At 42.8% G+C, this 23,478-nt stretch overlaps 1 protein-coding gene across 3 annotated transcripts in view; it reads left to right on the forward strand.

Moving 5' to 3' along the window:
• TTYH3 (tweety family member 3) overlaps positions 1-23,478 on the forward strand; it is an 80,263-nt gene that overhangs the window by 16,388 nt on the left and 40,397 nt on the right. The window contains exon 1 of one of the 3 annotated variants that reach the window (XM_041120215.1): positions 6,143-6,242. The exons of the other annotated variants lie outside the window; for them this stretch is intronic. Within the exon in view, the coding sequence (XP_040976149.1) occupies positions 6,225-6,242 (18 nt within the window). The 5' untranslated portion in view covers positions 6,143-6,224. Of the gene's footprint in view, positions 1-6,142; positions 6,243-23,478 lie in introns of those variants that run through there. 3 annotated transcript variants of the gene reach the window in all.

The raw sequence follows: 23,478 nt of genomic DNA on the forward strand, positions 1-23,478 counted from the left end.
CCTGATTAGAGAATATGCTTCAGTAAGAGATATTGAGAATCCTTACACTGGAGCTTATAGTTTTTGCTTCTCTTTGTTCCTGATTAGGATGCTCTCTGAAAATAAGTTCACAAATGACGCTTAAAATACCTGTCTATAAAGAGTAGAAAGAAAAATTCTGTGTAGAGAAGGGTGGATCCTAAGTTTGAGATATTTGAAGTGCAAGTTGAATGTCTGGTGCAACCCGGCTTGAAAATACATACAAAACTGCTCAAATGCAAAATGATCCACCTGGCTCCCTTCTGTGGCATCTTTTGTGGGAGAGTTCATAAACAGCCTGGGGGATTTCTGCTTACACATTGGTGAATCTCGCTTTGTGATAACATTCCAAACAGGCAAATTGTTGATCTGCACGGATAACAAGGTACTTGGTGCTTCAGAAGAGCTATTTTCAAATGCAAAGTTAACTATGAAGATAAATGTAGCTTTTAACACTGAAGGTTATTATAAAGCTAAGGAATGTGATTCAGCAGTCAAGATAACTGGCTGAAAGTCCATCCAGCTGCAGTAGTGAACTGAAAGACACTGAATTAAAAACAAACAAAGCAGATGGTTGGCAAATAGCAAATAAGTAACTAAGCACGAGTTCCTGGTGCAGATCTGATGAAGATGTGTTTCAGGAATCACAACAGCCAGAAAAGGTGAGATAATGTATTTCAGCATTAGGGAACCTCTAACTTGAGAATGCTGATCTGGTGGCAGCCCTAACAGCTGTTTTTAAATAGCCCAAATTTATTTTATTTTATTTTTTTTTTAAAGTTTCTGTAAGCACTCCCTGGAGGACTGGTAAATGCTGTTTTTGTTGTTGTTTAGTGGAAGTGGCCAACCTTGGTGACGTTGCAAACATACTGGTCATTGCAAAGCACCACGAGGTGTGTGTTGGATGGCTTGCCAAGCCAAAGGTCAGACGAAACACAAGGATGGTTCATAGCAGGAATGGCCCACTGCTTGGCTGTCAATGGCTGTGGCCTGGATGTTGTACGGGGAGCTGGATTAAATAGTCCTTTCCAAGAGTTCTTGGGCCAGGAATCCATCCTGACTCCATGTTGCTTCAAAGAGCTGCAGTACTGAAGTGCATAATAGTAAGTGGAGGAGGCAGCTGGCTGTTGTCCGTTGGATTTCTTCTTGCTTTGCTGGATCCTTCCTTGTACTTCCAGTTTGAATGTCAGGGAACTGTGTTTCTAATGCCAGATGTGAGGTTAGAAACAAAACAGCAGTGAAGAGTCTGTGCTCCTGCGTTTTCTTTCTGAAAGACATTGTAATCCAAAATCTGCCATTCTTCTGCCAGTCAGTAGTTGTAAAGATGTTGGAGGAAAAGAGCCTGGTTTTTGCTTAGAAGTTAAAGTCCCTCACATGGCCATGTGAGGACCTGGTGAGCAGGGAGCACTGCAGCCCGGTTACCTTCAGCTGGTGCTGGTGTGACTGCTTGTCGAGTCCTGCTCTGGTGGCTGCTCTTATTCAGGTGCCAGATGTGGATGCTGTGATGGGGGTGTGTTCACAGCAGCTGTTTTGAGTGAAGAAGCCTTTCCCTTGAGGTTTATCGGGTGGCTGTGCAACACCTTGGTCTCTATCTCCTAAGCTCTTCAGCTGTAGTGCTTCTGGCTTGTGATTCTTCTTGGATAGAAAGGGTTCATCTCAAGCACTAGTTATTAATCTAAAGGTAGCATTGAGAAGGCACGGAAATATACAGTATATACAGTAATTACAGTATACTTAGCAAGAGACAAAAAAAAAAGGGGTTGGTGGGAAGCATAGCTCAGGATTACACTGTGAGGGGGGAACTATCAGCCAATTTAGGATGTGAAAGAAAATGTACTTCCTTCTTTTACTTCTTTATAATTTTGTCCTTGGTGAGTAGTGTTGCTGCTGCTATATGAAGGAAGGCCTTGGTGTGTTTAAGGTTTTCAAGGTCAAAGGCACAGGGCTGCTGGCTAGTGAGACTGTCCGTTGGTGGGAGGATGCGATGCTTTCAAAATGCAGAACTGCAGTGGTGCGATGAATAGCCTTTTAGTGGGTGGAGAAATGGGGGAAGTCTCCAAATCAACAGCAAGTGTCCAAAGTGGCTTAAATTTCCCAGTGAAATAAAAGGTGAAAGATTGCAAAGGATAAGTTGATAACAAGTGGGGAAACCACTTTGCAGTCAGTGCCTTTATGAAAGGCAGAAATTTTGCTTTTGGCTTGTGGGGATCACTTTTTTCCTAGACAAAAGTTGGCATTTAGTGCACCTCGGCATCAGTAGCAGTATGTAAATCATGCATTGAATGGTCCTAAAAGACCACTGTTGCCAGATGAAGGCATGTCAGGATGATGGCTTGCCTCTCTATGGTTATCAGGTGTGACAATAACAACAGGGGAGCTGTTTGCTGTTATCTCGGTGCTAACACTGGTACTCCAGGCCGAGCTTCGGATTAGCAACCCCAGGTAATGAAGTATGCTTGATGGCTGTGTCCAAGTGGCACACACACATGGTTAGGTTAGCACAGAGGGCTGGGGTGGGGTGGCACATATTGACGAGGCGTGGATCTATGAAGCTCTAAGCAGCTAAAGCTTCAGCAGAGCATATGGTGTTTGCATTTTTGTCTCTAAAACTGATCCAAGTAGTGCTCTGCTGAGAGGTAGATGCTTTGCAGTAATTTCTTCCCCAGATGTAGCTGCTATGAAAACAAATGTTGAAGGACTTATTTTTTCACAATGGTCTTCTCTATCAAGGGCGCTTCAGTGTTCACAAGTCACTGGATTAGCATGACAGGGGTGGCTTGAAACAATGCTGATAAGAGCAGAGTGTTTCCTGCTAAAATTATGACCGAGTGACTTTATAATTCTGCTGTCTTGCACATTTTTCAATCCTGGACTTAATAGGAAAGCTTTGGCTGCCTGAAGTGTCACCACTTCCTCTTTTGCATCTGTAAATTGCAGAAGGATTTGATGGTGTCCAAGCTTGCAGCACACAGACTGGGGTTAGTGCTAGAAGAGGTCACTCTTTGTTCTGGGAACTGTGAAGCATTACAAAATGTTTCCTCCCTTGTGCTGTGTTTGGAAAGACTATTCTTTCTAATAACCCAGAAAAACAGTGTTTTCTAAAGTCCTGTGGGGGTTGTTTTTTGTTGTTGTTGCTTTATTTAAATTTTTTTTGCAACATGCAGGTGCCTAGATATGCTCAAATGGTCCAAGAGAAAACTTACTATTGTCACCTGCCTTACAAGTTAGACAAAAGTTTTAAGTTGTTTAAAAACAACAAAAAGACCACCTTTGTGTTGCAGAAATCCATGCAAACAAATTGACTTTAGGTTTGCCTGTTTGTACTCTGAAAACCTAGGAAATACTATAGTTAAATGCAGTCCAAACTTTGCTGCATGGTTTGTACTTGCTATCTGAATGTTTGAAGAATGAGTCCATTTCTTTACAGAGTGGAAGGTCTTTTTTTAAACATCCATGAATTGCTTCTGCTAAGCAGGCCATGACTGATTTTGAAATGCACACTGGAAATCACACTTGCATATAACGCATGGGAGAAAGTGATAATGCATTGTGCACAGGTAACCTCTGCTTGTGGCTGAACTGGATGTTTGGTTCGAATGCACTGGAAGGCAGCTGTGCTGCAAACAGCAAGGGTGGAGCATGCTGTTGCTGACAGTTCCTAAACCACCTAGAAGTCTAAGGGAGTATGTACTCAATTATTTGTCAGTGAAATTATAAGTAAAGCAAAAAGTAAATAAAAGTTACTACAAATCTCCAAAGAAGGTTGTGGTGAATGCTGTGCAAGAGTGCGCAAGCTGCAATGCAAAGTTGTGTTTACAGGGAGGTGTGGTTTATGGGAGCAAGGTTCTAACTAGCGCTTTCTGGCATTATCTGTAGCTGTGTGCTCAAAGTCTCCTTGTTAGCTTTTTCTTCTCTGTAGAAGTCTTTTGCACAAAATTTGGCACTGAGCTGCAGCCTTGGAAAGCTGGATAATTTTTTTTTTTTAATGGCATCAAAGACTTTTTTGCTCCTGAGCTCCTGTGGAATGGCACTGCTGTATCACTGCTGCAGTGCTAAGACCTGTGTGCATTGGTGAAACTGCTTCCAGCACCCATTTGGAATAAATACATGCATATTCCTTGTTGGACAATATTTCTGTACAAGAGAAAAAAAATTGATAGTACTGTATTCTAACATACTGAGCATGATTTTAAAATTAGATTTGGACTGTGAACATGAATGTTTGTCTGTGCTAGGCCTCTTCAGGCAATACCTCAGTGGAGAAATAGTGCAAAACTGTGGTTTCAACATTGTGCCTTTGTGTAAATGGGACCTAAGCCTGAGGGCCCGCATGGGGAATCCAAAAATTGATGCGACTCTTCCATCCCTAATAAGGTTTGCAGCTTCAGACCCTTTAGTCATACCGGTCTGAAGTGGAGGTTTGTGGTTCCTGAGGTCACGGTCCAGGTGGGTGGCTGGAACACTTTGCACTCTGGAGCTGCTCAGTGATTAAATCAAGGAACTGACCTGGCTGAAAACCGGTTTCAATGCCACCGCAGCGGTGTATCTGATTCAAGTTACAGTATAACTAGCCCTGGTCCAAAAAGAAGCAGTTCTGCTAACTAGAGGCCAGGGTACTACAACGGCTGCCCAGTGAACCAGATTGAGCACCTGATCCAGGCGTAAAACTCTGCTGCTTCTTGTTGGATGAGTTCTAACCCTGGTCTGGCATAAACCTGGGGCAGGAACAAAGTACCTGTGCTTCTCAGTGCTTCAGCACTAAAAGAGTTGGGTGGAAAAGTACGGGATGCAGAAGGCTTTGTGTTGAATCTCCCTTTGGGAATATTTTGGGGTGTTCAGTCAGTAAGTAGAATTCAGGAGCACCAAATAAAGGGTTCCTGGCTGAATTCTGTCTTCATGTGACCCCACAGGTTTTTCTAAACCATTGCTGCCTTTTTCTTTTTTTTTTTTTTTTTTTTTTTTTTTTTTTAACCATCATGGAAAAAAACCATGGTTCTGGGTTTGGCTTATAGATTAGCTGTTTCCTGCCCTTTATAGCTTCTTTCTGGTTTGGAGTCGGAAACAATGCTGAAAGCTGATAGAACAAACCACTGTACCACTAGTGAAAGGGGTCTGTAATAGCATTTTATTTCTGGTTGCTTTGTGACCTGCAGAATTGCAGCTGAACAGGGAATATTTCTGTTAAAGTGCTAGCATCAACCCATCTTTTTCAGAGCTTACTCTTTCTTTGTTTCTCTCTGCCCTGAAGACCACACTCTCCATCACTTTAACAGTCTTGAACTGTTCTTGTTGCCACATGAGCAGTTGATAAATTTTTCACTTCTACAGCAGTAGATTTTGTGTGATTTGATGCTCGCATTGGGTGGTGTGTGTGCATCTCCTCCTCACCAAAGTGCGTTAAAGCTTTGGACGTGACCTGTGAAACCACACAGAGCCATTTTGTGTTGACATTAAGTGTCTAAGCTGGTGGTGTAATGCCACTTTACAGCTGGACGAGCAGTAACACAAATGGCTGTCTTCACCAGACCACTGCAGTTCAGCTGCGTGTCTGTAACATAGCTACAGTCCCTCACCTTCCCTGCAAGTTCCTCTGTTGCAAGTCAGTCTACGTTTTGAAGCCCTTTGCGGAGTTGTACCTCTTTAAAAGATTAATGAGGTTGGGAGCAAGATACAGGGCTGTGTGACTAGTTCGGGCCCATCCGTTTATCAGGGAAATTGTTTTCTAGTGCTGCATACCGATAGAAAGTGTCAAGCTTGATAAATATGCTTGAGCTTCTTCACTTCTTCATTCTCCCTAGAGCTTAGTTTCTAGAAAGAAATATTGATATGTAAAATATTGGAGATACTCACCAGGGACCAACCTGGAGTGGAGACAGGGCAGGAATATTTTAATTTTGATGCTGGCTGAATAGTCAAATGAACAAACAGTTTCTTTTGTTTTATAAAGACTTAACAAAAAAAAAAAAAAAAAAAAGGAAGGGAACTGAACTTCATACATTGAAGTGTGTGGGAGGGAACATCCTTTCAGATGTTTGGTGTGTTGGAGATAACAGCACCCTTCCTTTAATCAGTAGCCTTTTTTTCCAAGTGCTTTTTTAACACACTGCAGAGTCAGTGAGTCTGGGCTTCTGGGCATCTTATTTCTGTGCTCTGGTTGAAATAGGTCTTCCTGCTGGAATCAAAATCGGAAATGACCTGAACTACACATGCTGAACAAGAGGAAGGTGGGGAGTGGCTTGCTGGCTGGAAACTTGTTAGTTCTGTTTATCTGTTCAGTAGCTTAGAAATAATTACTTTTGAAATGTTAGGAATTTGGCTAGTGGGAGCATTCACTGTCTTGTTATCTATGGAAGTATGATGCCGGGAAAAAGTGGTATTCTTCTTGTAAGATTTTAGTTATAGTAAAATTTGTGACTAATATGGCTACAAAACTTTTTTTTTTCCCCCGTTACACCACTTTCATAGAGAGAGTTGCCTTGAATCTGCATCTGCAGACCTATTAGTCTGAATAAAGATTTCTGCACCCTCGGAGAGCAGGAGAATGGCAGTCAGATGATAGCCATGCATGGAATATGGCTGGACATGTTTTAATGCCAATCACGTTGGTTTGCAATGTCATATTGGTCACGTATGGTATTTAAATGTTATGCTGTTATTCTTGGGCTCCATGGATGAATTTTAAGTTAACTTTAGAACCAAGAACCTCTGGAATAGGTTTTTTTTTTTTTCTTACAATATCAGCATCCAGGTCAATATTCAAAAGAGTTGCTTTATTTTAAAGATCGTAAGTTATGTTGATACTTTTGAATGCTTTAGTGTGAAGTGCATAAATATAAAAGGGCTTCTCATTTGATTGTTGTGGGAGTAAATTTTTCCTAATGCGTGTTTGCTAGGGAGTAGCCGAAGGATTTAGATCTTGGCTATGGCTTAAAGTTTGTCTTGGGGCAGGGGGGGAGAAAAAGGATGTCTTTGAAGGGCAGACTGAAATGACCAACATGTGAATGATGAGGTCTTCCTAAATGTAAATGCTTTGCCCTGGCAATCTATGGGTGCTTTTATATTTGCTTTAGGATGGTTGCTATCTTCAGACTAGCAGTAGTTCTTGGGGATGGTCATGTTTTCCAGAGGGACAAACTTAAGCTGAGGAACAAGTATAGTGATGGAGTTCTGTGAATAGCAGGTCTTTCCTATACCTAGGAGAGCCATTTTTGTGCCTGGAGAAATCACTAAGGATATGAGCAAAAAGGACAGAAGACTAAACCTAGATCAAGTGTTCCAGTAGAGTGAGTATTAAAAATAGTTTGAGGAGCTAAGATAGTCTTTGGTGCCTACAGCAATGAACTACATGAAATAAGCCTGCCTGAGTCCTGGGACGTCAGAGGCTTACTTTGAGCTGACCTCCTGTTAAAGGACTTGAAAAGACAGCCCTTGCAATTCAGCTTGTCCAACTTGATTAGATTTTATCTGGAGCTTGATTGAATTTGTGGACAAGATTATGAAAAGCAACATGACTGTCAATGAGGTGAGCAGTCTTTGAGGGGAAATTCTCTAGTATCCCAGAGGGTAGTGCTTTCAAGTTCAGTTATGAATATTAGAATTCCTTGATTTAGTTACAGGCTTCAATAGGGCATTCTTGCTGCTGTGCCGTCAATGATACTAGCGTCACACATAGCTTTCGTCGTGTTTGTTACCCTGAACTTGGTGTTTGCTTGAGTCTTAAGTATCCTCAAAGTGGAGGGTTTTCTTCTCATCTTAGCTGTTACCAAAGTGGTCTTAGTCCCTGGGATCATAGGTTTTTTAGGGAAAAAGCTTTGATCCTCAAGCACAGCAGCAAAAATAGCCTTGCTCGTTAAGGTGGAGTTGTCTGCTGTGCTTCGTTGCTCTAGCAGGTCAGATTGGACAGATGATGACCTCTGGATAGCTTACTTAAACAACACATCTTAATATTTATGTAGTGGATATCAAAGTCAGACTCTCATTTGAGGACATAGGGATTTATAGGCTTTTTGTAAGTTGAGAGGAAAATGGAGGAAAACTGTGATATCTTCCCCCTGTGGATGGGGTAAATGACAAGTTTTAGAAACAGCTATGCTGCCTACTGTTTCCTTCATTTCCTGGCTCTGTTTCAGTAAGTGTGGCATTGTCTACAGCTCAGAGACTGCACCAGTGGCATGTTGAGTGATTGCTTGAGCCCAGTGAGAGCCAGCCTACCCATCACAGTGCTGAATTGTCCCAACTTTTCATGTTGGTGTTCTTGTTTTTCTTCTGTTGCTAAAAGTCCAGTGGTGATGCTGGAGAAGAGAGAAAGAAAAAAAATCTGACACCTTCAGATAGAGCAGCAGCTGTTAATGGGGAAAGTAGTACTTTGTCAATACTGGGGAGATCTTACTCGTTAAAACTATGCTTTTTACCTCTTTTTTTGTTGAAGTAAAAGCAAGTTGATGCAGAAATAACAGTAATTTATAAGCTTGAGAACTATGCCCATATAAATAATTATGAACCTTTTTGGCTACTGCCGAATAATGCAGAAATCTAATCTTTAGCTGTCTGCTTATCAAATGTCTTTACAACTAGTTTCGCTGCAACTCACTCAAGGGAACTAACAAAAGATGTGACAGATTTTCAAATGAATTTGTACTTACAGTCCCTAAAAACTTTAAAAATGTTTCAGTACTGAGTATGCTGGCAGGATCTACCAGTTCTCTCTGATGTGAAAGTGTATGGGGAAGGTGCTGTATTTCTTGGAGGTTTTTCTCCATTTCAGATGACCGTAGCAGAAATGGGCGTGTGTATGTGTGTGTGCAGGGAATCTGTGGTTTTTGTCTTTAAGATATTAAATCTGCTCTTTGCTCTATCCCCAACGGAGCTGGCAGCACGGATTGCTTCAGGGCCTCCTATTTCAGTGCAGAGTTTGGTCATCAGGAGCCAAGCTTATCTATTTAACTTCATGCTAGTGCTTCTCATCTGCTTCACTGCAGTTTGGATCAGCTGAGGGGCAGGCAATTTAGGGGAGGCACTGACATAAAACACAGTTGTTTCTGCAGTGGTTTGACTTTTGGTTTATAAATAGTGGGAAGCAGGTAGCTGTTATAGGCTGCATAAGCAATTGCTGTAATTAGTTGTGCAGTGGCAAAAGGGAGAGATGCTAATGCTTCTCTACCCTCTAACACAGTTTTCTTTGCCAGTGAAGAGGTGAAGGTGACAGTGTTGTATGTGATGGGACTCCTGAGGTTTGTAGCAGCTGGACCATTGAGAAAAGCTAGAGAAGCTGTATGTATATGCCTGTGTTCTAAAATACCTTCTCCCTGTTGCAAAATTCTGTCATTTTCCCCCGCTGCATGCTTTTAGCTTACCTGGGATCTTGTATGGGCCTCAGTAGTAGCCAGCATTAACTTGTCACGCTTAGTACATTCACTATGCTGCCCTAAGACCTTGCCATGGTCTTTGGTTTTGTTTTCAGGGGTCAACTAGGGATTGTAACAACAGAGAATTCTGATTTGCTTGCTTTCAAAAATGATAGAAGTTGGGCTGTTTGTTTTGCTGTTCAGTTTTCAGCCTTCTTCCTTCTATTAGCTCTGCTTTTCTAAGCTGAGAGTCAGCACTGTGTGACCAGGTGCTGTCTGCAAAGATGCACCTGATCAGTAATGACTGCTCAGAAAACTTAACTTCTCCTGTGCACACCGGGAAGTGGGGCAGAGGAGTTCAGGGTATCCTTCACTTGGCTCTGAGTGCTTCTGGGAGCTAATGATTTTGAGTCTGGATGGAAAGAATTCCAGGCCTTTCTTGTGCTGCAGCCTGCAAACCATTGTGTTCTTTATCCAGTTGCAACCTTTTTTTTTTTTTTTTTTTTGTGTGTGTGTCTCAGATTAATTTTTGCTAGCATCTAATGGTGATTTGGTTTAGGTGGTTGTCCTAGAGGAAAGCTGTAACAAGCTCTCCTGCTGTGAGCTGTTGTGCTCAGGCACTAGAACTAGTTTTCCTCCTCTGCATCTGTAGCACACTTCATGATCTGTTTTGTGGCTGCAGTGGTGGTAAGCCCAACAGCTGGATCAGTTGCTTTTCCACGTTATGGCAGTTTCTGTACTCTTTCCTGCTTGTCCTTCTGTGAGAAGCTCTGATCTTCTGTAAATGTCAGTGTGGTCTAGGACCTGGGACTGGAGCCCTTTTCATAGGGAAGCTGAGGCTGGGTAGCTTTCTCTGTTGTGACCGTTTCCTCCCTCACTTTCCTGAATTAATGGAGTGGAACACCTACAAGAGCGGCACTCATGCTATGCAGTGCTGCCTTTGAAGAGTATTAATACCTTTTGGGTGTCAGCACTTCTCTGACCTGCATCAGACACGAGCACAACTGCACATATTACCCCTTCCCCTCCACCCCATCCTTATTTCTGCAGTACTGTCTTCTCGCTCGCCAAGGAAAACCCGAGCTGTGGACTGAGGTAGGACGTGGGATTGTCCTATACTGCTTTTGTTGAGATAACCTGGTGTGGCTGCTCTGCATCAACCCTGTCATTTGTTAAACTGAGGTCCTGCCTCCTTTGGCTGTCTCTCCCTGATTGACCTCTGGTGGGGAAGAGCGATCAATATTGCAATTAGCTGGGGAGCTGGAGCAGTGTTGGTGCTTGTCAGGCTGGGCTGTGGGGACGCAGAGGAGGGGTTGAGCAGGGAGCTCTCATGCGTGCTGGCAGCCTCCCACCTCCCGGGCTGGTTGCTGTGCAATTCTGGAAGGCAGCAGCCAATGGGATGCACGAGCATCTGTGCAGTTGGGCTCGCCGAATAACTCCCGAGGTGCCTTGTTTTCAGTCTGAACCGTGTAACTTCTCTATTGCTGCTTTTTTTTCCTTCCCTACCTCTTCTTTCCTCCCCCCTTGGCCATCTCATTTTTGTTGTTTTGAGGAATAACATCCATGCTGTTGAGTGTCTCGCTTGGTCTCAAATGGTACTGGCTGCATTTCTCATGCCCATGGAGCAACTGTCTGTGCTGTTCAGCGTTGGGGGAGATCTGTCACCTTTCGGTGCTTTGTGACCATATCAGGTAGGGCAGGTCATGCAGCTGGAGGCAGACCTGAGCTCTGAAGGCTTGTGCTTTGCCTAGCCCTCTAAGCAAGCTGAAAATAGCCTTAAAATGGGTCATCAGCAATTTCATGTGCATGGGCTCTCCGCCTGTTACATGTGCCAGCATAAATGCTGTGTAACTGCATAATGATTTGGGGCCTCCAGTGCAGGAGAGATGTTGACTAACTGGAGCATGCCTAGGGGAAGACCACTGAGATGGTTAGAGCCTGACCTGTGAAGAGAGGCTGGGAGGCTTAGGACCCTTCAGCCTGGAGAGGAGAAGGCAAAAGGACAGATCCATGAGCAGCCTTCGCATACTTGAAGGAGGGACTTGGAGAAGACGGCAACCAGGCTCTTCTGAGAGCCACGCAGCAAAAGGACAAGCGACAACAACCACAGGTTGCAAAGGGAAATGGCACTTGGGTGCAATCACTTATAAACATTCTTCTTTATAGTGCTGGAGCAGGGACTGAGGGAAGCCTTGGAAACTCGAGCCTTAGAGACACTTGAAACTTGCCTGGGCAAGGCTCTAAGCAAGCCTATCTATTAAATTAGCCCTACTTTTAGCAGCAGGTTGCACTGCAGTGACCTCCAGAGGTCTTTTCCAGCCTATTGTCTTCTATTATTTTTATGGAATCTGTGAAATTGAGGTTTGTCTCTGAAATACCATAGCAGTAACATGTTGACTTAGTGGAGTGAACGCTATAAAAACTGGAGCTTTAAATGTGGACATTTAACACTTATGGGAATTAATCTTTCAGGATGCTATGATGCCAATTTTCAAGTTACCGGGAAAGGCGATGACTATGAACGCTGCTTTCCCCCTTCTCTGTGGGGCGCTGAGTTAAGGCTGAACGGTGCTTTGTTTTCCCAGTTACCCCCACCCCCCATTAGTGTGATCTCTATTTAAAAAGTATGCCTTACATTCACATATTCTCCATATTTTCCTTTCAAAATAGTCAAGACAAACATGTAAAGAAACAGTCATTCTTATTTTATCTTTAATAAAGTCCAGTGGTGTGCAAGTAGGTTACAATCTAACTGTAATGAAAAGCTAATCACCAGCATTCTCCACCCTCTGGGATCCCAGGAGGTTACTGGAGCAGCACACTGCCCCAGTTTCTCTTCCTCATGTGTGTGCCGATTGAATTTTTTTGTTTTGTTTGGTGTTTTAAGCATGACTCTCGATAAGCTAGTTTGATAGTAGGCTGCTGTGTGTAGGGCTAGCATTTGACAGATGACTTTAGAGGGGGAAAGCAACTTAAGTAGTTTAATAGGATTTAGCTCTGTCTATACTGCCAGAGCGTGTTATAAACCACTTTAGTGGGATTCCTTCTTAAATATAGCCATGACATCAGTGTAGGCAGAACCTCTAAGAGAGCTCTGGGAACTTTCCTGAAAAATCAATTTCAAGATGCAGTTCAGAAGAATTGATGAATGAATGAGTACCTGTGCAGGAGCTCGAGGAATCCTGCCAGCACTGATCTCACGAGCAGGATATAGGATCTCTGAAGGAGGGCTGTGTGCATATTAGTTTATACCTATAAAGTGCATTGATTTCTAGTGCAAATCATGTGTCTGTCTTGGGAAAGCAGAGCAGCTAACAAAAAATCCTGCTAGGACACAGTGGGGCAAACACCTGCTGCTTTTAACCGATGTAACTGCTATTACAGCAGAATAGCCCCATGTCCTATGTATTCCCACAACTTGGTGCTAAAGGAAGCTAAAAGTGAGGTGTATTTGTCCCTAAATACATGATATAAACCCAGTACTTTAAATTTTTTAGGCCAGTGGTCTGTAACAACTTTCAGCCTTGCAGGGAGACAAGCCCTAAGAGAGTCGAACAGTTTCCCCTCTTCCCCTGACCTCATGGGGGAATGGAGAAACTGTGAGAAGAGCTGCTGAGACCCAAAGCTACAAAGCGGGATGCCCTCTGTAAATACATGTTGTGGCACCATATTTGACTTGTAACTGTAAGGTTTTTCAATCTATATGCGCATCTACTGTTAGCTGTTTCCCTGTTCTCATGAATGGCATTCAGGAAGTGAATTTAAGAAGCATGTGCTCCCCTCTTTATCCGCCTGACAACTGGGCAGCAGAAGTGGAGGGGTAAGGCTGTGACCACTTGCCAGAATGCTGCTCTTGAGGGGGCAGCATCTGACTTTACCCCGGCTGCTGAGAGGGCCATCTGCAGCTCTGCACTGCGTAATGGGGAAAACTGTAAAGAAAGCATCTCTATTCAAATTGTATTTCCCTTCAGTATAGCTGCCGGAGGCCCTAATCCCTTCTTGAATTTGGCGAGGAGCCTGCATGAGGCCTTTCTTAGCTCTGTAGCTTCCCTTGCGCAGGCTGCAATGCTGAGCAGAGAAGTGGTTAATGACGCTCCCAGTCTTGTCAGTGGTGCAGAAACACAGGCTCCAGCTGTGACTGTGGTGGGTCTTGGCTAGCTTGGATAGTTTTTTGATCTGCTTCCTCTGTTAGTCTCTCTATGGTATTTTTTTTTTCCCTGGGTTTGAAGGTTCTCAATAGTGAATATTGGTTGTCTTTGTCTCTGAGGGTTTTTTTGAGAGCTTTTTTTCTTTTTCTTCTTTAAAGAAAGAAAAGGGAAAAAAAAACCCAACTCAAAAAAAACCCAAAATAAAACCAAGGAAGACTTGATGTGGAATTGTTTCCTGCACATGAATGTGCCTCTTTTGGTCGAGGGAAATGTACAGCTTTAAGTTGAAGGAAGAGATTTCCTCTTTTTTTTTTTTTCCTCCTTTTTTTTTTTTTTTGTTATTTTTTAAACCCCAACCGTAGTAGTCTTCAAAGAGGCAGTTTGGAGTGAATTTATGGTGAGAAGCATGGCACTTGTTTGTCTCTGACAGTTAAATGACATGTTTGCATTGTTTGTACAAGGAGGTCAGTTCAGGTCCACAGTCAATAGATGGGTCAGAGGTCTGTGTTCCTCCTTCCCCAACTTACAGAAGCTATCCCTATGGGATATTGCCCCTTTCCAGTTCTTTGCGGCCTCTCCACATGACTGACATACTGCATTGAAGCTAACTTCAAATACAAATTATTTTAAGGAAGATGTCATATGGACTGCTAGCTGTAGCACAATGGGCTGTGACTTTTTAAAGATGTAGGGCAGTTTGCCTTTTGATTTTGCTCTTTATCCCCTCCCAGAGGTCAGCCATCAGGGCAGCTAGACCAATGTAATTTGCTAATGTAACCAAGAGTGCTTCTCTCACCCTGTAGTAGGCTTAATGTGTATTATGAACTACACTTAAGTTTTTGCTGTGTAAACAGCCATTTGGCCTGCTTCAGTTGTGTAGACAAATGCCAGTGAAGCTGAATGGAGTAAATAAAAATGGAAATGCAGTGCCCTGTTTTTATTTTTGTTGTTTTTTTCTTGTTGTTTTAAACATCTCACTCTTGATTCTGAAGATTGACTTCAGGTTGCAAACTGAGCGCAAACTGGACATGAATCTCCATGTTAAAGACACCTGAGTAGCACCAATCTAGCCCATTCCTGACACTGATGTATAAATGCAGAAGCCCAATTATAGCAATTTACCTTACTGTCCAGTCAGTGCTAATAGAAGCAGTTTATGAAGCCATTTACGGTGGATTTGTTATCTTAGCCAGAAAGTCTGTCTTTTCCTCCTAATTAATTTTTTTTTTTTTTTAACTCGGGTGCCTTCAAATGCCAAAGTGTATGCTAGAGCTTCTTACTGTGGCTTAAGCATTTTCCTAATAGCTGCTGTTTAGAAGAAGACCTCTTCATGGTGCTAATGATATGAAACAAGTTGTAGAAATGTTAGCAAGCACTTTTAAGTTGCCTTTCAAGTCTAACATTAGTAACAATTTGACGTTGGAGTTTCCCTTCCAATTTGGACTCTCTCTCAAATTATTCTGCATCGCTTTTGTGGTTCAGTGCAACAATGTTATGCTTGAGTTTATAGCGTGCAGCAGTAGATGCATGGCGCAAAACCTTCTAAGACATAAATGGGATTAAAATGGTGCCTGCAGAGATGTTGCCATTAAGAATTTTCTGGGCAAGACATTGATCTGCAAATGATTCAAGGACACAACCCCATTGGCCCAGCGATGATCACGTTTTATACATTTGTCCTGAATTTTTTCATCTGTCTTGGGCTTCTTCATACTTTGTGTGTTCCTGTGGTACAGTCAGAACACTTTCATAATCCTTCTGATTGTAAGGAGTACTAATCCCTTGTTTCCAGGTAAAGCTGATTTTTAAAAAAAAGCGGGGGGGAGCTGTGATTAATGTTGTTTGCAGATCAGTTATGGGTCTTGCCCAAATCATTGCTCTACCCTGAATAGTCTCCTTAAAAATGAGCTTGGTAGGTCTTAGTAGTCCTTGGACTACATTATTTGCACACAGTGCTTGGGAACCGAGGTAAAGTTGCTACTTCTGTTAGTCCTGTTGTTGCACTTCTCCCCAAAGTGAATCAGCTTCCCTACCTGTTTGGGCCCGATCAGCGAGCCTGACCATACCCTGGTTACAGTCCCACCAAAATTACTTGGTGGTGGAAGGTTGCAGTGATGTTGCGAAGGGAATGAGGTGCCGTGCACGGTCCTGTAATGGAAACCTGTGAAAGGCAGCCTGCCCTGGCTTTCCAGAATCACTTTGGTCCAAGTGTGGTGGTTAAAAATATCTTCTCTTAAAATGAACTTCTTTCATGTGGAAATTTTGGAGACAAATTTGGAAACTCAGTGTGGGTTTTTTTATCACTTGGTGTAGACAGGAAGTGGCCATACTCAAACTGTTTTCCTCTCAGCTGCTTTGATATGTCTGCAAGTCATGAGCTGCATAGAGAAGATGCCAGGAAAGTATAGTGAGAGGAAGAATGCTTCTGCTGGATGTCTGCGCTTGTGTCCTATGCAACTGAATGCGTACGCTGCTAAGAAATTCAAACAAATCTTCTTTGCCCAGCAAAACTTCTTAACTAACACAAGTGATGTGATGCTGTGTCACTGAGGCCAAACCAGCAAGTCCAAAATAATGGCAGAAGCGAGCAGAACCACATTATCTACAGTGGTCATGCTTATGAAAACACTGCCATCCCTGATGATGGGATGGGCTAACCCTGTTGATGAGTTGATGTTCCTTTGGGGAAAGTTTCCACAACTGGAACAAGTTTTTGTTTTCTGTTCCACTTAGGGGTGGCTCTGCTCATTTCCGCTCTCCTTCCCCTCCCTCCCCAATGCCTTGTTTATCCTCTTCCAAATAGGAATGGCATGTGAAAGCCTCTCTCAAAGCAGACTGATGGCTGCCTGCTAAGAGGGTACCGTATGGTGTATGCAGATTGCAGTGATCTCCCTGCCAGGCCTTTCCTGCTCTGGACATCAGAACTGAGGGTTGAGCTCAGTGTCTTCAAACTGTAGTGGCTGATATTTTCCGATTTGGTTGGCTGGTTTAAAGAGGAGATGATTAAGAAGATCAAGATGCTGCTGTGAGCCTAAATATGGCATTTAATCTTAATCCGTGCCATGTCGTTACCTATCCAGTCCTGGAAAGGATAGGGTTTAGGTCCTACAGAGGAACAGGAGACTTGTAGATGATGCATGTAATCACCTCTACTGAAAGACTGTATCTTCCTGGAGAACTCTTGAAATTCACAGGAGCAGTATGAATATTTGGGTTTCAAACCATATCTAATAAGAAACAGCAACAGCTAAAAAGCAGGTAGCCTGCAGTAAAGCACAGACTCTTACAGCTGGAGTCTTGAAAGAAAATCCTTGATGTTGGTGTCCACTCCAGAGCTTGCATGGTCAGCATAGATTAAAAAAAAATGTAGTGTCCCAGCGCTTTGCTTGATAGTGTGTAAGGATAGGCACGTAGGAGTGAGGTTTTTGGGGTTTTTTTCCCCCCTCTAAATGAAATGTATTGTCTCTGAGAGCCCATGATGTAGGAGGGGGAAGGGAAAAAGGATGGAAATTGGATTAAGTCACTGGGCTTCAGGCCTAAGCATTTCCTGCCTTTTTTTTTTTTTTTTTTTTTTTTTTTTCAAATACACCAGTGCTGCCTAGTTCATGTGCTGGGCTGTGCAAGTGTGCCCAGGTCCCCGCCTGCGTGCAACAGGCAGCTTGGCAGTGCCACGTCTTGCCTTCAGGGAGTTCCAGGCCAGCAGGAGCATAGCTGAGCTCCTGCTGCAGAGCTGGGGATGGGGAATTGTCTTGGCATGGGAATTTATACAGCACTTGGGCTTGAGCCAGGTAATGCAGGCAGTGCTTGCTTATCCCTGAGTTGTAGGAGCATTAAATTCATACTTCCTTTATAGCATGGGGGTTTTTTCCATTATCCAGTTTGCTGGAAAATTACCTTGCAAGGAGATTGTGTTTTAAGACTTTAATGGATGATACAGCTTTCTAACCAAGGAAATAAAGCTGCTTCTAAAAGACCTCGAGTAGAGGAGCTGCTGTCGGGTGGGAATGTGTGAGCTTCTCTGTTGTGGGAAAGGACTGTCTGGTGAAATTGTGCAGATCTGCCATAGGTGAGCTGGGCAAGCTGAGCGTGGACGGGAATGGTGCAGGAGACCCACCAGATTCTTCCAGCTATCCTTTTGGTGCCCTTCGCCTCAATATTCCAAATACTTACCTGATTCTTGCCTTTAAACAAAGTTAACTAATGGTTTTAACTTTGTCCAACTGGGAATGCTAGGAAGGAGTAAACTTCTAAAGCTGAAGGCCCGTTCCCAAGAGGATTCCTTATGCATTTTGCTGGTCTGGGATTTGGCATAAAGACCTGCATGAACACTGATGCATCCGTGGTGGTTTTTTTAGAGCCCTGCAAGGGAATTTGCAGAATCCCCAGAAAGGAAATCCGCCTTTTCAGTGAGAATGCTCATTTGACAAGCTGCCAGTTCTGAGCTAAGCCTCATTTAATAAAGATTTAGTCTGTGGGGACCTGTCAGTGGAAACTGAATTTGGTGAGTGTCTCATTCTTTTCATCGCTGTAGTGCGTAGAGGCTTTCAGCCAGCATTATGGAGAAACTAGGGATAAGAACATCCCATTTAGAGGACCCCCTTACCTCTGGGAATGTTTCCTTGCTGTGTAAGATGGAGATTGCTGAGTTGGTAACAGCTAAGGGAATAAATGGATTGTTATTTGACTTCAACCCAATAGGACTCCAGTGTTCACTGCTGATTAGCATGGCTTAGATCTGCATTCATGGGCAGAAAAAAAATCCAACCCAATTGTTAAGCAAATCCTTTCTACTCTGTGCTTTTCATCTCTCTTTGGTTTGTGATATGAGATGCTCTGATGAATTGTAGCACCTGCCCCCATGTAACGAGTGGAAGTTGAGGGGTGCAGACATACCTGTGCTCTATATATTGTTTAACTACAGCTCTCAAAACTCTGGTGATGATTGTATTGCTTGTTGGTTACTGCAATAAACCAAGTATCAGCAAGGTTGTTTCTTTTCAGTCTCCATACTAGTGGCTTCTGTGAATTGGACCAAATATAAAGGCAGTGTTGAAAGTCTTTAATTATGAAATAAGGGGTCAGAATGTTAGTATGGAGGAAATGATGATGAATCTTTAATCAACCTAGCCTTGTTCTCAGGCGTTGCCTGCACAAGGGCACTTGAGAAATTAATCTGAATTAACTGGAGGAATAAATTCAAAGCAGATTAAACCACTTTAAATGCACTAAAGTGAATTAAACTACACTGAATTAAGGCCATTCTAGTTAAACTACATTAAAACCCTGTGTGAACACTCATTTGTAATTAAAGTGGGTTTAGTTCACAGCTCTAATGCCAATTAACTGTGGAATGCCCTTGCCTGTGTAGGTAGCTTCTCAGTGTTGAGGAAGCTAGCCTGTTTATTGAACCAACTTAGTTAAATAGATTTGAGCTATCCAGTCATGCTAGGAGATATTTCAACTCTAGATCTGTTTTATTCTAATGTGTCTGCTGTATTGTCTTAAGGTGATTAAAAAAAAAAAACAAAACCATGACATAATCCTTGGCATTTTATCTTTTCCAGAAAGGAAAGCCAATAGCCAAAGAAAGCTAAAGGCAAAGTGTTGGCCTACATTGCTTGCTCCAGTGTGGACTTGCCCTAAATATATATAAAAAAAATCTACTGCACTCCCTTAACAGCGTGCTTTCTCTGGGAGATGTCTGTATAAGGAGATGAGACAGGGGAACCTGTCCTGTGTTTCCATGGTGCTCTTCCAAGCTGCTGAGGGATCCCTCACGAAGGAGAATACATCTCAGTACCGTGGGAAAAGCCTCTTCCACAGCACGTTTCCTGCCCAGCCTTGCTCCTCTACTGTGTTGAGTACAGTCATTGGCCTGGGGAGGCCTGTCCCACAGGCAGAGGAGATATGGATGGTTTAGTGCTGAGATCAGCAGTGGTTTCCACAACCTCCCCCCACATTACATTTGCCAATACATGGTTGGCTGCGTTCCCTACCAAAGCCTGCATCCTTCTGTAGAGGCTGTGGGATGAATGACATCCTGAGACACTTAAGTATCTCAACAAACACCACGTACAGCATTTTTTAGAAACAAAAATCTAGTTTCTGAACACAGCATGTTCAGAACAAGTTGATGGAGGGGGTCAGAGAGTGTTCCTTGTGTTGCCAGCATTACAAAAAAAATCAGTTTGGTGGGACAGAGTTACTTATCATCTCTGAGTATGTAAGCTTCTAAGAGATGTCCTGAAGTCTGCAAAAAACCAGTGTAGGAAGTAGTGTAGGCATGACACTATCCCACAGCAGTTTCTTTTCTTGCTAAGAAGACTTCCGTCCTTCATGGAATAAATAGAGATGAGTGCTCCTTTGGCAGCAGCCCAGTTTGCTTCATTTGTTCTTCTGGGTGAACGTTTTTCTCTTCCCACACTCCTTTAACCTCTTCTCTCTGTTTTATTATCACAATCTCAAGTCTCTGCATGGAAATCCAGAAGGAACATTAGTTGCAGATTCAGTGGAAAGCTTTCTTTTGGCAAAAGCTAACTTTAAGGTAAAACTATAAACAGTTCTCAATGTGGCAATGATTAAGACAGCTGTGTTGTTGAGATGCTCAAAAGCTGTAGCTATTTTGTCCTGTGGGTTGAAATTATGAAGTTTTAAGATGAAATAACTTTAAAATTATTGATGGAAGACTAAAAGCAAAACTGCATGCTTTTCAGGAACCACTTGAGGGCTTCAGCTTTGCTCTCAAGTTTCTTAATGAAGTTTTAGTGGACTTTCTAACTAGTAGTAAAATAGCAGTGCTATCTAGAAATAGCTGTCATATATTCCATGTGAAGAGCTGCTCGCTACGCCATGCTGCTGTTAGTACAGTTAAGGTCTAAAGAATGTGGTAATTGGAAGTTGGATAGGTTGAGGTTGGTAAAACTTGTACTTAATAAACACATGGATTATTTTGAGCCCATGTGCATTCAGAATTAACCTTCTATACCTGTTCTGCTGCCAGGACTTCTTGCGTCAAGTAACCTTTATGGCAGAGGGGGGCATGGTGGTGTGAGGAAGGGTCCCTAACCCAACACTTCTCTGTGCAGTCAAGTGATGAACAAACAGCACTTAAGGCCATGCTAAATCTTGGCACTTAATGTGACTGCGACCCAATGTTTACTTCCTGTGTTACAGCATGTCATGGCTTTTTTTAGGCTTTCCCTTCTAAGGAAATATACTCAAATGTACCTCGTATATCCCTTTTCTCATGTTGCTTCTCTTTGTCTACGTGTGTAGGATGGGGTGGAGTATACATCCCTTAAGTGCAGTTTCAGCAGCTAAAATTAGCCTTCCAGGACCACAGTCCACAGATATATTCAGGTAACTAATGATGTGAATCACAGTTTGGAACTTGCAAGCTGAAAGCGGCTGTTTTGTATGGAGATTCTTCATCCAGTAGACAAGGCTGTGGTTTAATTGATCCACAGTAACATAAGGCATGGTCTTGGAGACCAAGGGTCATGCTAACTGAAGGCTGATCTAAATATATGTCCTTAGGTATAATATCAGGACCTATTGGTACTCTCATAGCATGTTGAAGAGCTAACCAGCCTCCGGGTATTTTTGCGGGAGGTGTTTTTGCTGTGCCCTGTGTTTCTTATTGTGATGGTGCCGCTGTCTATGCATGGGGACATAGATGCTTTCTGCTCCTTTTTTGGCTTCTTACTCCCATTGAGAGAGTAAAAACCATGAATCCTGGCAACGATGCTGGAGTTGAGAAAGGCTATTAACATTGCAGCGGGCTGTCGAGCACCATCCCTGCACAAGACCGAGTGTATTCAGGTTTCATGGTGCCTTTCCAAGCTAGCAATGCTGCTCGTGGTTACTTCCCTGTGTACTGCTATTAACTTTCATTTTGAAAGTAGTTCCTAACACTGTAGCTTCGTCTCCTGCCAGTCTGGCTGATACCACTTGGATTTACACTCATTTTCAGGGACTGCTCTGTCTCCACTTCTGCCATTAGTGTCAGCACAGTGGTAAAATGTTGTTCCTCCAAGTTGTCTCCATTTTCCTGTAAGGGCAGTTCATGCATCATTTGCTATAAAGGTTCTGATAGCTCAGCAAATGTTTGAAGACGAATTGATGCTCTTTTGTGGCAAAAGGCCCAGTGCATAATTTTACATTTACTCTGGATAACGTGGCCTTGGATAACCGAGTCCTAGATTTAGTGTTGCAGGATAGAGTGTCTGAGGGTTTATCCAGCCTCACCCCCCCCTTTTTTAAATACTGTCATTTAATCCTGACAAGCAGGCACAGGCATATCTTTGGTTGCGACCAAGCTTTCACTGCCAGCCAGTCTCTGGGTCCTAAACTGACTCATCAGTCAGAAAGATTAATAACTGCTCTGCTGGATGATTTCACTTGTTGTCATGGCACATATCCATTAATGGAAAACAAATATTCTCTGGAAAATGAAACACAGATCGTGGTGTAGTGGCTAGCCAAGTCCTTTTGGCCAGATGCATAAATTAAAGCATATATTAAGTGTCCCTTCAAAGCGAGAACTTCAGGTTGCTTGCTGCATGGCAGTTTTTAATTTTTTTTTTTTTTTTTTTTTTTCATTTTAATGGGGGCTGTTCCCCTACATCTGGAGCTGCAGTGTGAATTTTTTGGCTGATAAAGGGTTGCTGAGAAGATGTTTTCAACTGAGTTCGTCTTTCCAGTGGTAATGCCTTTTAGCATGTGCAGGAAGGTTGAGGGTGTGAAGAAAGAAGTGCAGGCAAGCAGTGCAGGAAATCTTTGCATTACAGCAGCCTGACGTGTTTAAAAAATAAAGAATATCCCCGAGGAGCTTTGGTATGCCAAATGTGTTAGTTAAATTAGTATTGAGTGCTCGTACATGGCAAGCCTTCAGAAGTGGAAGAATGTGGGGCTCCAAACGCAGCTTCCCTCTTGCAGGCCCCTTTCTGCTCAGGAACTCAAACAGTGCACGCACCATCTGGCTTAATCATGGGAAAGGGGGATAGGGCTTTTTCCCTTCCACCCCCACTCTTCTCTGTTAAAGATCCCAAAGTTCACTTTCTACAGCGGGACTGAGTTTCTGCTGTTTAGTTTGGGAAAGCAGCACCTGTAAGCTCCCCCCATCCCAGTGCACTTGTGATGGGCTTTGGGTGGGTTTCCTAAGGCTGGGAAAGCAAACTGCATGCGGCTATGTGGAGCATCTGTGATGCAGCAGTTGGGTTTAACTAGCCTGAATCTTATTATGTATGGCGATGGGCCCTACAGTCTGTACACACTGACATTTGCTTGGCTGGAAAGTATGTTATGTGGCTCGTGTAGTTTGCCAGGATAATAACTCAGCAGGGAGTACCTGTGGAGCAGACCAGGGGGGAAAAAGGGGAAGAGAAGCCTACAAAGAGCAAGTTACTACCAGACCCTGTTAGAAACGGTCACCAGTTTTGTTGAGAATCTTACTTTAATCGCAGCATTCTTTGTTTCATTTCTTTGACCAGGAGAAAGTTATTGTTTCAATCAGGAGGAAGTGTATAAATGTTCTTTAACGAGTTTCTGCATGGGGAGGAAAAGAGATACTGATTAAAAAACAAACAAACAAAAAAAACCAACCAAAAAACCAAACCCCTTTGTTTTAGGTTTGCTGATACAGATCTGTCTGCCTTCCCGATACTGGGGTAGCAGTAGGTGACTTAGGCCCTTTCCAGATATAGAAGTCATTTCTCATAAGTTGGTATTTGTCACCGCTACCAAGGGTTTATCCAAAAAACCTTATGGGTAAAAGTACTTCATTCATTCATGTGGGAAGGTGTGGCTGGATTTGGTGTTAGAATGGATTTTTTTAATGCTTTTTTTATTTTATTTTATTTAACAAAATTGGTTTGCATTTTTGGGTTTTAGCCAGGATTTTCTGAAAAAGAAATTGGAATGGAGTTAAACATTTATTGCTTCCCTTTCCTCCCAGGAACATCTGACTG

The sequence above is a fragment of the Aquila chrysaetos genome, chromosome 25 (assembly GCF_900496995.4).
Source record: "Aquila chrysaetos chrysaetos chromosome 25, bAquChr1.4, whole genome shotgun sequence".
NCBI lineage: Eukaryota > Metazoa > Chordata > Aves > Accipitriformes > Accipitridae > Aquila > Aquila chrysaetos.